Source organism: Lissotriton vulgaris, chromosome 4_1 (genome assembly GCF_964263255.1).
Source record: "Lissotriton vulgaris chromosome 4_1, aLisVul1.2, whole genome shotgun sequence".
Lineage (NCBI taxonomy): Eukaryota > Metazoa > Chordata > Amphibia > Caudata > Salamandridae > Lissotriton > Lissotriton vulgaris.
The window spans coordinates 1737821819-1737838354 of NC_141691.1; the positions used below are offsets into that span (position 1 = coordinate 1737821819).

The 16536-nt window shown below is 43.1% G+C and overlaps 1 protein-coding gene across 1 annotated transcript in view; it reads right to left on the minus strand.

Moving 5' to 3' along the window:
- CPQ (carboxypeptidase Q) overlaps positions 1 to 16536 on the minus strand; it is a 2019872-nt gene that overhangs the window by 1791146 nt on the left and 212190 nt on the right. Inside the window, exon 2 of the mRNA XM_086966033.1 lies at positions 6580 to 7039. Coding sequence (XP_086822159.1) covers positions 6580 to 7012 — 433 coding nt within the window. The 5' untranslated portion in view covers positions 7013 to 7039. The remainder of the gene's footprint in view (positions 1 to 6579; positions 7040 to 16536) is intronic.

Here is a 16536-nt window from a genome sequence, read left to right on the forward strand (position 1 = left end):
GATGTGTTTGTTCAACTTGCAAAATTGGCTGGAAGGTTGCTATTCCTGGGGGCTTTGTTATGTGGTAGGACTGATATCGCTGAAGCTAACTCATCCTCAGTTATCGCTCCCACCAGACACTGTCTACCAGCCTCTGTGAGAGAGTAGGCAGACTTGCGACATGAACATTTGTTCTGATAGCAGGTAATCCTCTGATTCTGCACTGTATAGGACCACTAAGAAATGGGCAAAAGCATCTCCTATTGCTACAGGCTGGGTGATCAGTCTGTCTCATTGGTCTCTGATTACCGGTATGGCTTGCTGCGCCTCCCTTTGGCAAAACTGTGCCACCAGCAGTCGGACGGGCTTTTGCCCTTGTTCACAGTGTCAAAACTTCAATCTCAGGAAGGCATATTCGGCCTGTGGGGTGAAGGGGGGCTTAAGGTTGATATTTGCCTTCTCAAGTTATCGAAGGAGTTTTGGGCTAGGCCTTGTGGACCACTGTTTAATCAGTGTGGAGATTTCCAATTCTGAGGGCGGGATCTGTATCAGCGATGTCCTGTTTCTTAATGCAGAATCTCTCATCAAGTCTCTTCTAATGGCTGCTTTCCCTGCAGCCCACGGTACCTGAAGGGAGGGGAATAGGGTGTTCAATTTCATCTAAATAACGGCAAAGTTGTTGTGTGAACGTTTGTTTGTTGTGTAGTCATTTATAGCGGGACAAATTGAGGTGCCAGTGCTTGGCAGAGGGTGCAACATGACCTAGGTCAATTTCTGAAATCACCAGGGCTTGGTCTGATATACCACCCTAAATTATTGTGTAATATTGCATTAATGTCAATGCATAAGAGTTGACAAGTTAGTAGCCAATCCTTGAGCACATTCTGAATCACGGGAAAGGAAGCTTTATTCCTTATTTCTTGGGTGTAGTTACTCCAAGGATCCACCAGTGGTCTCTCAGTAAGTCCCCAAGTACTGCCCTATCTGTGGAGTTGGCTTTGTCGAGTGGGACAGATATGTCAATGTGGGGATCCCGTGGCAAGTTCCAGTCACACCCTCTACCAACTAGCTGCACCCAATTCCATGAATAGTCTCAGAGGTCTTGAGACCTAAACGCCCTGTGGGAGTTTAGGATGCATATGGAGCCCACTATCATCCATGGTTTTCAGTTGAACAAAAATATATCTATCCAGCCAGTCAGTCCATGTCTTTTGCACTGCATATTGGAGAGACTTTCCGAGCAGTATGTAGGAGTAGTACACTACATTTCTTCATTGAGAGAGCAGATGGTGTGGTTGGAGAAATAGCGTCATTGTAACTAGTAAGACTGCTACTGATCACCCTACCATCTGAGTCTCTCTTCAATTTGTCTGACTCAGTTTTAGAGAGGTATATCTCTTGGAGTAGGGCGATATTTTTATTTATTTAGAGGCCAAGTAGATGAGGATCTTTTTCCACTTAATGTAATATGTAAGGCTGTTCCCATTAAGGTAGAGAAAACAAAGGTTTCTGTGGCGCAAACGCCAAGCCATGGAATTAGCTGTTTAGTAGTGATGGGTATACCCAAGGGACAAAGGGAAGTTAGCCATCAGAAGATGAGAGCCTGAAGGAGGGTAGGTGGTTGAAGCTACGGTCGTGCATGGGTGTCTCCTGTGGAAACGTGGTCTAAAAATGAGGTTGCATTTTAAATGGTCTCTGAATCTCTGTTGAGTAACTGTTCAGAGATAATGAAAGAGAAAAAGAAAAAAGAAAAACAAATAAAGCTATAAAATTACATAATGCAGTTTCTAGGAACATATTAGGTGTATAATAAACTGTCAGCATAACTCTTTGGGTGGGGTGAGTGATCTTCCCCCAGCGCCTCCCAAGCAAGACTGCCCGGGCAGGTACGGGACTCATACTCAAGGAGGGAAGGAATACCAACTTTAACATGGAGTCAATAGGAGGAAGGCATAACCAAAACAATGAGTCCAATACTTTAATAAGAACCATGGAAACGAGCCAGTCCCCACTGGCTGAATGACCTGCAGTATGATTCAACAAATTAGACAGATCTTATCTGATCACTGCTATGGCATAAGTACCTTCTCATGTCCAGCCTCTTAGGTCCATCGCACCAGGACTTCAGTGGAGATTGTGGCTTGACCCTACCCAGATTTTTCTTTACCTGCAAGTATCTCTTGTTTTTATGTCCCCAGTGTTGCAGTACATATTCTGATTTCTGGCATTCCAAAAGAGAGTCCGCTAAGGGGTCCTCCATGGATGAGGTTCAATTCTTGCTTGTCCAGCAGACATATTGGGCATGTATTTTGGGAGAGAAGAGTCCATGGGCAGTGCCTCCGAAGTGTCCAGAAACAGTTCAAGTGCCGCCGGAACAATAAATTCCATATGTCTGCCATTGATAATAAGCAGAATTATGGACGCTTCCAGCAACCCAAATAGTTTTCCCAATTCTTGAGTATGGGTCTCCGTTTCGGCAATTTCTTTCTACAGACCATGGTATCATGGGAGAAGTGTGCTGCTATGTATATGTATGCATCCTTATGAGCGAAGAGCCCCTCCACTGTTATGGTGCTACCACGGGTTGCTTGGCCTGTTGGCAGTGGAGGACATAGGCTATGAACGGCCAAGGCACTGACTGGTTCCAACTCATTCTTGTGTGCCTGCGGTGGCCACGGAAGAATTCCAGAGGTACCACAAATTTAAGGCCGGTAAGTACTGTTCGAAAGGATGCGAAAAACAGCCACACCATTGGAATCCAGTCCTTCTGGGTGTTGTTTCTTCTGTTCTGGTCCTTCATACTCAGCAGTTTCTTCACCAGAGTCCATAATTTCTGATCCAAATCCAGCTGGTTTTGAGAATGTTAAGTCTATCCTCCAAGACTCCACCTCTCCCATCAGTAGTATCCAGTATGGTTTGGAAAGCAAATAGGTCTGTTCTCAAAAATTAAGTTCGCAAGATGTGGATTTAGAATCTTCCAGAATAAAGGTGATGGTTGAGTTGATGAAAGTAAGTTCTGTCATCAGGGTTCCCAGTGTGATGTCAATCATGGTGGACTGGTGTGGTTTCTGCTTACCGGTTACTATGTCCATGAACAGAAGTTGTTGCCTTGCCCTTTGACAACGGAGGTAGAGAGGGTGAGAGTGGAGGGTGCCTCCCTGTGGTCAACTACAAAGATCAATAAGGTGGACTTTAGTGCAATCCAGGTCGCCCCCTCTAAAATCGTCATCCACCTCCGGTCAATCAATGCCAGGCAGTATGGGAAGCACTCACTGTCGCACCTAGGAGAGTTAGCTAGGCTGGAGACTTTCCTTTAGGGCAATGGTGAAGGAGGCAGATACTAGAGATGCTGTAAGGGTACCGCATGCCCTCCAGAGTACAGCCCAATTGCAGGGGTCCTGTATGTGCATCCTCTAGTGGGCTCTCAAGGTGGTGGCAGTTAAGGTATATGTGTGCCAGCTACCTGTGCCACTGTACCTGCCAACATATAAGAACAAACAGTGGAGAGAAGCTGGCCTAATGGCAAGGGCGGTCGTCCTCGAATCTGGAGAACTGGGTTCGAGTCTCAGCAATTGCGCTGAACATCCTGTGATTCTGGGCAAATCACTTAATCTCCACGTGCCTAACAAAAACATTAATGTGACCTCATGTAACGCAACTGGTGCTATGTAAAGCGCTGTGATACTCGATTCCGGTCAAGTTCGTACTCTATAAAACTCTGTTTAAAAAAAAAAAACAATGCCATGTCCCTATCCCCTTAGTACAGGGTGGTGATCAGGCGCTGCCATGATAATCGGTGCTGTGGTGGGATTCAGCGAGATAGGGCTACATCCTATGGCAAGTGGCTATCTCTGCTGCAGGATGTAGAGCACTGGAGCAAAGGCCTATACGTGTTTCGCACCATCACAGCTGCCCCTGTGATGGGGGGATGATTCTCAAGGAGCAGGGTAGGTGTACAGCAGAACATGGTGCTAAAAGCCTGCCTGCAGTGGTTCAGAGATTGTGGCACTCATGAGCGAGGGGAACTGTAGCACAATACTGAAGGCCTGTCCACAGCAGGTGGATCAAAGGCGGACTGGGCACAGGGAGGTCTTCAGCCATCTTCCAACCAGGGCTGGAAAGACACAAGAAGGTAAGGGGGGGAATTACATATTACTTTGAGGGTGTCAGCAAAAAGGTCGTATATCCACCCCAGCAAAAGTGGTAATAAAAGCATGAAAAACAGTGCATATTGAGACGGGCTGGAAAGCTACATTTATCAGGAACATCACACTGTAGGTGAGTAGACACATTCCAGAAGACAATGGCCATCAGGGATTTGGAAATCGGACCCGATTGCTACCTAGAGGTTGGGTGATGTGCGAGACAAAAATAATATGCTGACCCTTGCCTAAATGCAGCACGAACATCAACTGTCAAATTAGAAGTTCTTTAAGTACCTTATGATACATCAAGCAGTAAGCAAATATTACATAATGTAGTGATGTGCCACATTACACACCCATCGAAAGTCGATTGCTTATAGAAAATGTGCCAATAAAGTCAGTCTCCATGACATACATAACTCTTACGAGTAGCACAACCTTGACAAATTAAAGCAAAATGAAAAAAAGAGAGAGAATTGAGTGAGGAAAACTGGCAAGACGCCCTCGTGTGCCCTGGAGAAAATGCAATAAGGGCAGACTTGCAACTGGTACAACGTATATCTCTGTGCGCTTATTGAGATATCTTCAACAAAAGTGTTTTCAAAACATTGTAAACATTATTTGCACAGAACTATCCATGCAGATTAATTATGCATTGAGAAGATAATTCTTACTTTTTCGCTGCTCAAATAGCAGTTTTAGATGTTGAGGGGTGTTGGGAAAAAACACGAAAACAATACCTAAAATTAACGGTGTGTGCATTCTGAGGAGAGGGGACAGAGGTGTCTGTCAGTGATGTATGTGATAGTGCTATGCAACTCATTTATTGAAGATACAAAAATGCATTGATATCGCCTATTAGAGTGCTTGTTTTTAGAACTGTGCAAAAATGGATATCCTCCATAATAAAGTGTATCGAAAATGCAATTTGCTACAGATTGATCAATCCTGTCTATTGATTGAAAGAAAACAATTGCATGCACAAAATTGGGAAGTCAATAGGGTAGTCACGCTCTTGTAATATTCTGTAACATTCTTTTCTTTAAACAACAAAGCTTACGTGGTCCGATATGATCAATTAAGCTATTTGCCCTGATAGATGACTGAAACTAGGCAAATGTTTTCATATCACAATTCCGTAGCTTGAACAATACATTAAGTGACTAGTTTAACCACTAAAGGAAGTTCACCTGTACTTTAAGAAATGTATCAAATCCACAAAACCTTTACTCGGTAACCTACAAAAATTCAACTCATAATCATCTTCTTTATGTAGTGATGGCAAATGAACCCTTTATTTTGAAAGAAGAGTATGGGTTAGGTCGATCACAATCGCTAAATAAAGTCTGATGGTTGAGACTGGTTCCAAGTCTAACCAAGCATGGCTCTTTCTAAACCTACAATAAAACAGCAGACCCTTTCGAAAGTTTCATCATGTCTCCTAGGCAGACATATTACTCTATGACTTAACAAAGGGTTATGCATTGTATTCAGACTTTAGGAGATTTATGTAGTAAATGTCCTCTCTAAAGGAACCTATATCTACAGCGGACTCTGTCACTTCCTTTATTACAATTTACATGAACATACAGGTGTCTACAAAAAAGTTAAAGTATTTAAAGAATATATATATTTCTAACATAGATGTCTCTATAATCAGTCAAAATATCACTATATGCTGGTGTAAGGTCGCTATAACGAATTCTCTTTTACGATGTAGTTCCTTCTGCATGTACACGCCTCTAAATGTTTAGTAGAGGGAAACGGACTCACAAATAAGACTACACATGCAGCGGTGGGCACACATTAAAAACTGGGCAACCTAGGGCATAAACCCATGGGGAGGAGGAGGCATAGTTTGTAGCATTGACCCTGTTTTGAGCTCGGGTTTGTGCCCTTGTACTTTCTGTAAATTAAAGCCTATGATTCAATCACTTAAATATAATCATGACCACTGGAAATTATGCATAATTAAGGATTTGCCTCATTTGCCACATCTGCTGCATAATCTGCAGATATAAACAAAAAATTGTTTCTAGCTCAAATGGATCAATAGTTACTAAAAACATTTCTGAAGTGTTCGTGCACAGTCCAAAGCCCTTTGCAAAAGCCAAATGATCACCTTTCAGCTGCTTATTTCGACATTTATAAGTTGAGCTGATACTGATGTGAAATCCTTGCCCAGACACCATGTAAAAAAATTACAAAATAATGAAGTAATACAAAAAATGTGATACGTTATGCCGCATAATTTGCCTTTCCCTGCCGCATAATATAGTCCACCCTGCCTTATTCATTAGCTGCTCACCTGTCGCATAATTACAGTGGATCTGAATATAATTTATTTTGTGGTGTGTGCCACATAGTTTTGCACTGGTACTACCATTGTATTTTTTTTTTTTTGTATAAACCATGGAGTAGCAAAAACACACTTTGTTTATGCATTTGACAGTACCTTCTGCAGGTGTCCCAACGCTGCTCCCTAGGCCCAGAACGGCAATGCTCTGATTCCTAGGCTCCAGCATCATGGCGCTCTCCTCCCCTCTTACCCAGTGCGGCACCTTCACTGGCTCGAGGGCAACATTCTCCAGGCCATCTTTCTGCAGTTCTTTGTGCATGTATCTGATCGCCATTTCGAGATTTCGAGACCCACTGATCCTGTTACCGATGGCGTCGACAAAAAGTGCGAGCCGGTCGTATGACCTGTTCTGGGCTTTGCCGTGCACAGCTAGATTAATAATATCCTGGGCAATGTCAGAATAAGCAGCTATTTCTTTTTTCACATGTTTGAAAGTCCTTCGACGACTTTTATCTCCAGAAGTGTTTCCTCCCATGCATAAAGGCAAAAAACAAAGGGTGATGACAGCAACATAGTAAAGGCACTTCATTGTCCTCGGCGAGTCCTGTGGTATGCTCTGTGGACGGAAATGACGTAGAGTTAGGGGCAAAGTAACAGTGCAGTGGACACAGAACACATACTCATCTACACATCACAACTGCATTAGTAGTACTTATGAAAAGAGACACTGGTAATATTTGGAACGAGAATATAAAATACGTGTCTGAATCATTCGTTCCTCAACGTCAGAAATATGTATCAATACACACTTACCTTGGGTATCAAAAGCAGTTCTCATTGTTTTCCATGTTTGTTAATTTCAGGGTATGTACATTTCAACTCAAATTTCTCCTCACTGTGCTATTAGAAGAGCTCGTATCTTCCCACTTGATTGAACTTTCAAGGACGATAGAAACTACTGTTAATGGTTCACTGAAGTCAAGTGTTCTCGGTAAAATTCAAAGTCAGCACTTCAAGTAGCAGCAAAATACATTTTACTTATCTGTCTTGGCAAACACAAAGGTATGGCACAGGTATAAGTTATCCTGCTCCTAAAACCTGGGCAGAATATCTGTGTCTCTGCATTGGCACTGACCTTTACAGAAGTGGGTTCAATTCCTGGTGTGGAATTTGTAAAAAATATATGGCCATATGTACATAAGCATTTTTGCAGTCGAAAACAGCCCAATTGGCAGATTCTGTTCATTTCCGAACAAAAAATTCTGTTACATATGCTCAGAGCACAAATTGTGAATCAGTAACGTTACTGAATCACAATTTGTGTTTAGCGATTCAGTATTTGGAAGGGGCGTGTTTAGGGCTCCCTTTGTAATACGGAATAGCATTGGTTTGCAGTGGCAGCTCCTCCGCTAAGGCGGAGGAGCATGCCTTACAAGGAAAATAAAATTATAACAACAATGCTATTATCATTTTTTGTTCATTATTGGCTATGCAATGCTGGTGTGGGTGGGGCTGTGCTTCCCGCAGAGCAGGGGAAGGAGTGGTGGCACTCTCCTAAGTGCGCATGACGGTTTTGCCGGACCTCTTGGGCCGGCCAAACCATCATACGCCCTTGGCATGTCCTCCACCGGACTCTGCTGTACAGCCCAGCGGAAAACATGCCCAGACTCTCTCTGATCACCGAACCACGGCGCTTAGACCAATTAAAACCCAGACCGAAGAGGACGAGGACGGGGGAAGCGGCCGCCGGAAAGGTAAGTGCTGCAACGCATACGGAGCAGAAGGGACATATTAACTCCCATAAACGAACACTACGACAAGCCCACCAATATTGAATCAACATTTTGGTCAATACTTGGAAGAAGATTCCGCCACATCAAACCCACAAGAACCCCTCTGAGGGTTGGAATTATCACCTCAAAATATAACTACAGAAACAGTGGAGAATAGCCTTGAAAAAGTCGGGGGTTACATTCCCCATATCGACGAAACACGTGTCGGCTGTGACGTCTCCTGAAATAAAACAACAAACTAAACTTGAATAAAAGGATTGAGAATTTGATTTTGAGCGTGTACCAAATGGTGGAAACACATGTATATGAATGAAATATAATGTACTAAACGTGTGCTAAGGGGTTTAAAGCATTTTGTGGCATTCGCCTTACTAGAAGAGGGAAGTGGTTCTCTTCTCCTTGTAGCTCCGTGCAGATATTATAATTAAGTACCTAAAGTGTGGACAGGTGCACATCCCTCAGTGGCGCCAATACCTAGTAAAATTACCACTATCCTAGTAACCAAACGCCCTTGGCATGTCCTCCACCGGACTCTGCTGTACAGCCCAGCGGAAAACATGCCCAGACTCTCTCTGATCACCGAACCACGGCGCTTAGACCAATTAAAACCCAGACCGAAGAGGACGAGGACGGGGGAAGCGGCCGCCGGAAAGGTAAGTGCTTTTTTTTCTTAGCCTCTTTTCATTTTTTGAAAACTCCATGCCCGCCCCACTACTACTGCCTGGTAGCAGCTACTACTGTTGGTATGTATGAATGTTTTGCAACAGAATTATGGTTGCAAAACATTAATTTTTTTTTCAACACCTCATGGGTGGTAGTAATCATCCGCAAATGGGAAAGGGTCCCTGCTAGATTCCATCCTCTCTGTGAATGTTGAAACAAATATGTTTTTAAGAGCAGGCAGTGGTCCAATGGAGGTCTCCCAGATATCTTAAAATATACAAGTTCAAAGTTGAATTTTTTCTTTTTAAACACTTCCTGTTTTTTTTAAGGAAAATGGGCTGCTTTAAAAAATATTGCTTTATTAAAAAGCAATCAAAGAAATAGTGGTCTGCTGAGCCCAGCAGGCCACCATCCCTGTAATGGCCGCGATTCCTAATGAGTCACAAATTGCAACCTACCTCATTAATATTCATGACGTTGGTTGACTGTGACCCCATTAGGAATCGCTATTGAAAAACTGTATGTTTTCTTACATTAGAAACTACTATTTTCCAATCGTGTTTGGTAAGAATCACTATAGTGAAATTGTAAATTCTTAAATGTTGTACATGTGGCCACTAGTGCCTCCACCCTGGTCATCGATGTCCTGAACATCCTCCATGAGAGTCTGACACTGGCAGCATAGTCTCACATACACAGCTGACTTGGTACTATATTTTGGAAATGTATTTACTTGCACCTGTGCTGCTGCAGGGCACATCATCATCACAGGTTTGATAGCACTCATACAAAGAAGCACAGAAACCTGTCACAGGTGACCGCCTTCAGGAAAGCCGCATGCATTTTGGTAGATATATTCCATGCATTTTTCCATTTCTTTCTTCAGTCTTCACTTAAGCAGTGTAATATGGGTACACCTGTCGGAAGGATAATATCCTTTCATTTAAACAGGCAGTTCAGTTCATATTGGGGTAATCTTAAATTATGCCATTTCGCTTGCATTGTAAGACCTGACAAACTTGGGAAACATATAAATCGGCAGCAATAAGCAACAAAGTGCTTCCCAGAGTGACAGAGTGGGAAGTAAACCGCTATACAAGCAGGGGCGTAATGCAAGCCCCAGCAGCCCCTGCGGCGCAGGGGGTCCCCAACTTTCAGGGACCCCCAAATTCTTTAAGAGGCCCCTTCTGCCCCAAGGCCAGTGAATATCAGTGACACATGGGAGACTCAGGCCCCTTTTCACATTCTCCAATGGGGGGGAGAGGCATAATTTTGTGTTATGCCACCGTTTGAAAGAAGCACTGATATAGTTGTGGATCTCCTCCCTCACCATGGACATCATCTTCCTCACAGAGACCTGTCTGAACCCCACCTCCACAACAGACATCACCATTGCCACCCTCAAAAGCTACAACATTACGCACCGGGACCAAACAAACAAACACGGAGGGGAAATTGCCATCAATTATAAAGACACCATCCGTTGTACGACCTCCTCAGTCGAACCAGCCCTGATAATGGAGAATCTAAATTTCCAACTTGACACAGACAGAAAAAGCACCATCAGAGGCACCCTTGCCTACAGACCACCAGGAGCATGCCCTAGCTTCTGCAACACTATCCTTAACCTCATTGCCCCCATTCCCATCAACTCCAAGCACTACATCCTCCTAGGAGATCTTAACTTCCACCTTGACATCCCCAGTGACCCCAACTCAACAGATCACCTGGAAAGCATGAGCAACATTCAGAGGTGTAGCTAGACGCACTGCCACCCAGGCGGCCCCTAAGTTTGCCACCCGGGTGCAGGTAAGAGCGGGGTGGCGGCCGACGGACGTCTTGTTCCGGGGTGGGGGGTGGAATCCGACAGACCACTTGTTCTCTGGGCTGGGGGGTGGTAGTAGACGACAGACACAACTCCCTCTGCCCCCAAACACAGTGCCGCACTGGGCGGACCATCCCCCAGCTACGCCACTGGCAACATCGGCCTCAAGCAACTTGTTACCGACCCTACCCAAATGCAGGACACACGCTCAACCTCATTTTCACATCCAGCGACAGGGTCAAGTATAACCAGGTCTCTCAGCTCACCTGGACCGACCATTACAGCATCAATGAATGTCTAGTGGTATTGTGAAGTGAGCTGATCAGATGGTAAGACAAGAGCAGATATGTCTTAGTAAAACTCTTGAAAGCTCGATCTTTCCCAGTCAGAATGAGTCCTGTTAAATGGCTTCAAAGATGACATGCATGGAAGATGAATTACTTTCCTCCACCATTGTCTAGGACCTTGAGCTCTACCTGCCTCAGAATTCCAGTTGTGGTTATGTTGCTTCATGCACCCAACTCAGTGGAATCTTTCTATCCCCAACATTCCATGTGTGTATTTGTTTTTGACAAAGGTTCCACTTTGAGTTCAGTTAATGGATGTTCCGTCTCCTGTATGGATGTATCTTAATCGTGTTCTCAATAAATACAATTAAACTTATTTGCTGTGTGGTGACTTGCTGTTGGCACCGAGTGGATACAGGGAGGAACCCAACTGGATGATCAGCAACAAATATGAGAGGAGAGCCTTGGCTGGTCAGTGTTTCTTCAGACTTGCAACACAGTTTATTTTGACCTTGTGATATTGCCTTTGCTGTTGTATACTGCTTTGTTCACCCTGGTACCCAATGTGCCAAGCACTGAGTTGCTGTGGTGGTTATGCTACCACTGAGCCGACTGTGTGGGAATCATCAAACCCTCGATCTTAGTCAATTGCATGATAATTGTACAGGACATCTCCAGGTATGATTGATTGAGAAGCTTTACTTTTTAATGTTGAACTCTCTAAAAACCAGTCTTTCAAACAGCCTTTTATTCTATTGCCCACCGGGCACTAGAACTATGTTTCCACAACACAGTAGTGCCCTGTTGGAATTATACTCTTTAAAAAAATGATTTTGCCATTCTCAGTAATTTAAACTACCATTTAGAAAAGTTGACTGATCATGACCCTGAGGATTTGATAGACACCATGTTCAGGATTGGTTTTTCCCAAATCATTAACACTTCAACTCATTTGGATGGTCACATGCTAGGTTGACTATTCACTAACAATTCAAATATAAAATTCCTGAAGGCCTTAGACCTATTGTGGTCTGACCATAAGACAGTGATATTTTCAGTCGCATTCTCTTTCTTTAATGTTAGGCCTCCCAAGACGAATAATATTAAATCCTTCAGTCTGTGGCAGAAAATCCAGGTCCCAGAGCTCAGCGATGCTCTCCTAACCACCGAGCCAGTAACTTCAGTAGATCCAGATGCTGCTGACAGGGACGAAAAATTTTGGATTCAGCAGCTGCTGGCAACCTTGCACCAATAAAAAGTAAAATTCTAAAGAGAACTAGCCCCTTCGCTCCCTAGTACAACTCTGAACTTAAAACCTTCAAACAATACTGTCCGAAACAGGAGAGAATATGGATGAAGGATTACAGTCAAACTCAAAAAGACAATTACAAACAATGCATTGCCAAATATAAAGCCCTTTTTATAGCCATCAAATCAAATTCTATAGCTTAAAAATAGAACAGGTAAAAAAACTCCTCCATGGAGCTTTTTCGCACTATCACTACTATTCCTACTCCCAATTCCACTGTAATAAGTAATACGTTTTGCAATGCCCTGGCACTCTTCTATGAGAGGATGGTTCAAGACATTTTTGACAGTTTTCTGACAACTTATCAGTGTGTTCTAGTGCCTGCCCCTTTTTACCCCTATGCAGATCAAGAATCCAGGTCTATGAAGGAATTCTCTAAGCAATCCAAAAATTCAGACAGTTGATCCTGACCACTAATTGATTCTTGCCCCCCTTCCATAATTCAGATGGTCCCAGACATTGTGTCAAAACAGCTGGCTACTATTTTAACACCATGTATCTTTCCTGAAGACTGGAAGAAAGCTTTGGTTTTCCCACTCTTAAAAAAATCTAATCTCGATCCCCTAGACACCAACAACTCTTGTCCTATAGCTAGGCTGCCATTTCCAGCCAAACTTGTGGAAAAAGCAATGAACGAACAGCTTACACATTTCATTGAATAAAACAAACTATTGGATTCCTCTCAATTCAGGTTGCACAGTGGACATGGCACAGAAACTGCCCTTATAGTTGCTAGTGAGGAGATGTGTGCAACCCTGGATAGTGGTGGAAGAGCAGATCTGGTCTTACTTGACCTCTCTGCTGCGTTTGATATGGTCGACCACGTTTGTGTGATCGACCAATTAAGCGCTTTTGGAGTTAATGGGGCAGGCGATTGCCTCACTTAAATCCTTCCTGACTTCTAGAGTTCAATCAGTTCATCTTGACGAAGACACCTCCGGATCCTATGTTTTATTATGCAGTATCCTCCAGGGTTCATCGTTAAGACCATCATCAGTAGTATCCCTCCATAATTTTAATCAAGGCATTGATGAATTATTTTCCAACTGTTATGTCCGCAGTTAGCGACTGGATGGGATGCATCTCAATCATGTTCTCCATAAATAAGATCAAACATGCCTGCTGTGTGAACATTTTAAAGCTGCTCAATGTGCCAGAACTCCACAGAATATGCCTGGGTTGCCCAGTAGCTTAAGGAGGGCTTCCTCCCACTGTACCATGATACTGCTCATATAGCAATGGGGGCTCTTAGTTGTGGCAGTGTTTTATTTGTTTTTTTTGATTTCACAAATTTTTATTGGTAGTTTCCAAAACAAAACAAAAAACATATAGTAAAAAAACATAAGCGACAATGATGGTTACGAGTAGTTTGGTAGTGAGTAGAGTAAATATATAAAAGGAAAAATATCTGCATTGGGAGTGACAATCACATAGAATCAAAGTAAATTAAGACTAGGACAAAAATAACGCAATAAGTGGAAACAGCCTAGTATCAGTCATAAACATCATATATGGTATCTACACAAGAGTGGTGGACACTGGTATACAGACTTCAACTTTCCCTGGGAAAGATTACCTGGAGCAGACAAGTAAGTTCCAGAGTAGGCTCGGTGGTAAGTGTATGCGGTCATATGGGCATGAAGGTTGGAAAGTGTGATGAAAAATCACTGGGGCTTATGTACGCTGAAGTAATTGTCAAGAGAAATCCACATTTGTCTATGAGGAGGGCGCCATGGGGTGTTTTGGGGTGAGATATTGTCAGCACCTCTCAGGTTGGTGATCCAGTTTAGCCAACATTTAAAGGAGGCTTTACGGGTGTCTTTCCAGTTGTTCAGGATTATTTTCACAGCAGCAGTGAGCAGAAGGTCAATTAAGGCTCTAACATCCTCCGAGAGCGAAACAGCTCTAGTAAAGCCCAGTACTAAAGTAGATAACTCTCTGGTGGGGGAGAAGGAGAAAACTTTTGCAATGAATGCAAAGACTTTGTCCCAGAAGGCTGTAACACATACACAGCTTAGTGAAAGATATTCAAGGTCGCCATCTTTCTCGTTGCAGTTCCAGCATGTGGCGATGTCTCCAATATTATGTGAAAAGAGACGCGCCAGTGTCCAGAAAGCTTTGCGGAGAAGCCAATACTTCGTCTGGGAGAGTGTAGGGCTTATTTTGTGTCTCATGGTTGATTCCCAGGTTTTGGACCACTCCACTTCTGAAATTGGTACCGAAGAGTATGTTTCCAAGAACTGCAGAAGGGGTGGCTTTTTGGACAGTTTTGCTTTGGAGATTGCTGTTTTAATATTCAAGAAGTTGTAAAATTCTATTGCTTCTAGATCATATTTGCTTTGGAGTTCTTTAAAAGAGAGCGGGTAAGAATTACTGAACAGTTGGTGTGGGAAGAATATACCTTTATTGATCCAAATCTCATTGTGTAGTGGTTTCCCTTTGTACCTTATTAAATGATTGTGCCATAGAAACTCCCAGCGCCTTATATGGTTAGTTAGAAGTTTATCGATTTTTTAGAAGGGCAAGTCTTGTATTTTTTAAAATGCATATTGAGCAACTGGCCGTTTTAGTTTTAGCAGTAAGAATGGACGCTGGAGCAAGATTTTTAAAAAGGGCTTTCTCAACATTAAGCCATACAGGAACGTATTCAGCTGGTGGTGCCAACCAGTAAGAGCCTTGTTTGGCAAGGAAGGCAATCTGGTAAAGTTTGAAATCCGCTAGATTGACCCCACCCAGGGATTTGTCGAGGAGTATTTTTTTGGGCTAATTCTAGCCTTTTTCCCTTTCCACAGGAATTTAGAAAGTAGGATATCTAATTTGTGATGGAAGTCCTGGGACCAGGTGAGAGGGAGCATTGTAATGAGATAATTGACTAAAGAGGAGATCATCATTTTAATGGTTTCGACCCTTCCCCACCAAGTTATAAAATGGGGGGACCAGCCATCCAGTTGTGATTTAATTTTGTCTAGAGTGATGGATTCATTGTGATGAAGAGTTTTGATTCCCAGGTATTTAATAAAGCCAGTTTGCCATGTGAGGCCTGAGACACCAAGCATATCTCTGGTACCATAAACGTTTAGGGGCTTAACTTCCAACTTGTCGCGGTTTAATTTGTAACCGGAGTATAGCGAGTATCTTTCAATAGTAGTCATGAGAGCTTCGATGGATGTCTCTGGATTCTCTGTCGCTACTAGAATGTCGTCAGCGTATGCAGCTAGTTTCACCTGTTTGTCCCCGAAGCTCACTCCCGCTATATTTTTATTTTGTTTTATGTCTGATTGAAGAGGTATAAGGGCCAGGAGAAACAGGGCTGGAGAGAGGGGGCAGCCTTGCCTGGTGCCCTGTTGTAAACGGAATGAGTCTGAAAGGGTGCCATTGATGGCGATTCTAGCAGATGGTGAAGAATAGAGGGCCATTACCATATTGATGTAGGAGTTCCCTAGATTAAAGGCTTTCATGCAGTGATGTAAAAAGGAACAAGATACTCTATTGAACGCTTTTTCAACGTCAAGGGTTATGGCCCCCATTGGAGTGGGTGTTATTTTGGCTTTCTCCAGGATATGGCATAATAGTCTTGTGTTGTCGTTGGACATACGTTGTTTTAAAAATCCCACCTGGGAGTTACTGATTAATTTGGGGAGAATGGCATGGAGTCTGCTCGCTAGAATTTTCGCATACATTTTGCACTCCAAATTTATAAGCGAAATGGGATGATAATTTTTAGTTAGAAGGGGGTCTTTACCCTCCTTCGGGATAACAATTATAGTGGCTTCGCCCATTGATTCTGAAACACTGCCAGAGGAGGCAATCGAGTTAAAATGTTTAAAGAGCATGGGGGCTAGTGACTTATCAAATGCTTTGTAGATGTTTGCAGAAAACCCATCCGGACCTGGGGCTTTGTTGCTTTTAAGTGATTGAATAGAAGCCAGGATTTCCGTGTCTTTGATGGGGGGCCCTATTGTAAAACTATCCTTGTCAGAGAGTTTGGGGAGGTTCAAGGCATCTAGGTACTTAGTGCAAGCGACCAGGTCGAATGACATCTTGTTCTTGTAGAGGTCTTCATAAAAGGTCTTAAAGATGTCTTCAATTTTTCCTTGTTTGGTGTGTGTGTTGTCAGCGGAGTCTTTGATTGATGATATAGTGAGCAATTTTTGTCTGTGTTTGAGATAGGACGCAAGAAGATTTCCAGCTCTATTCCCTTCGCATAGTTTCAAGGCTTTGAACTTATTAACCCAA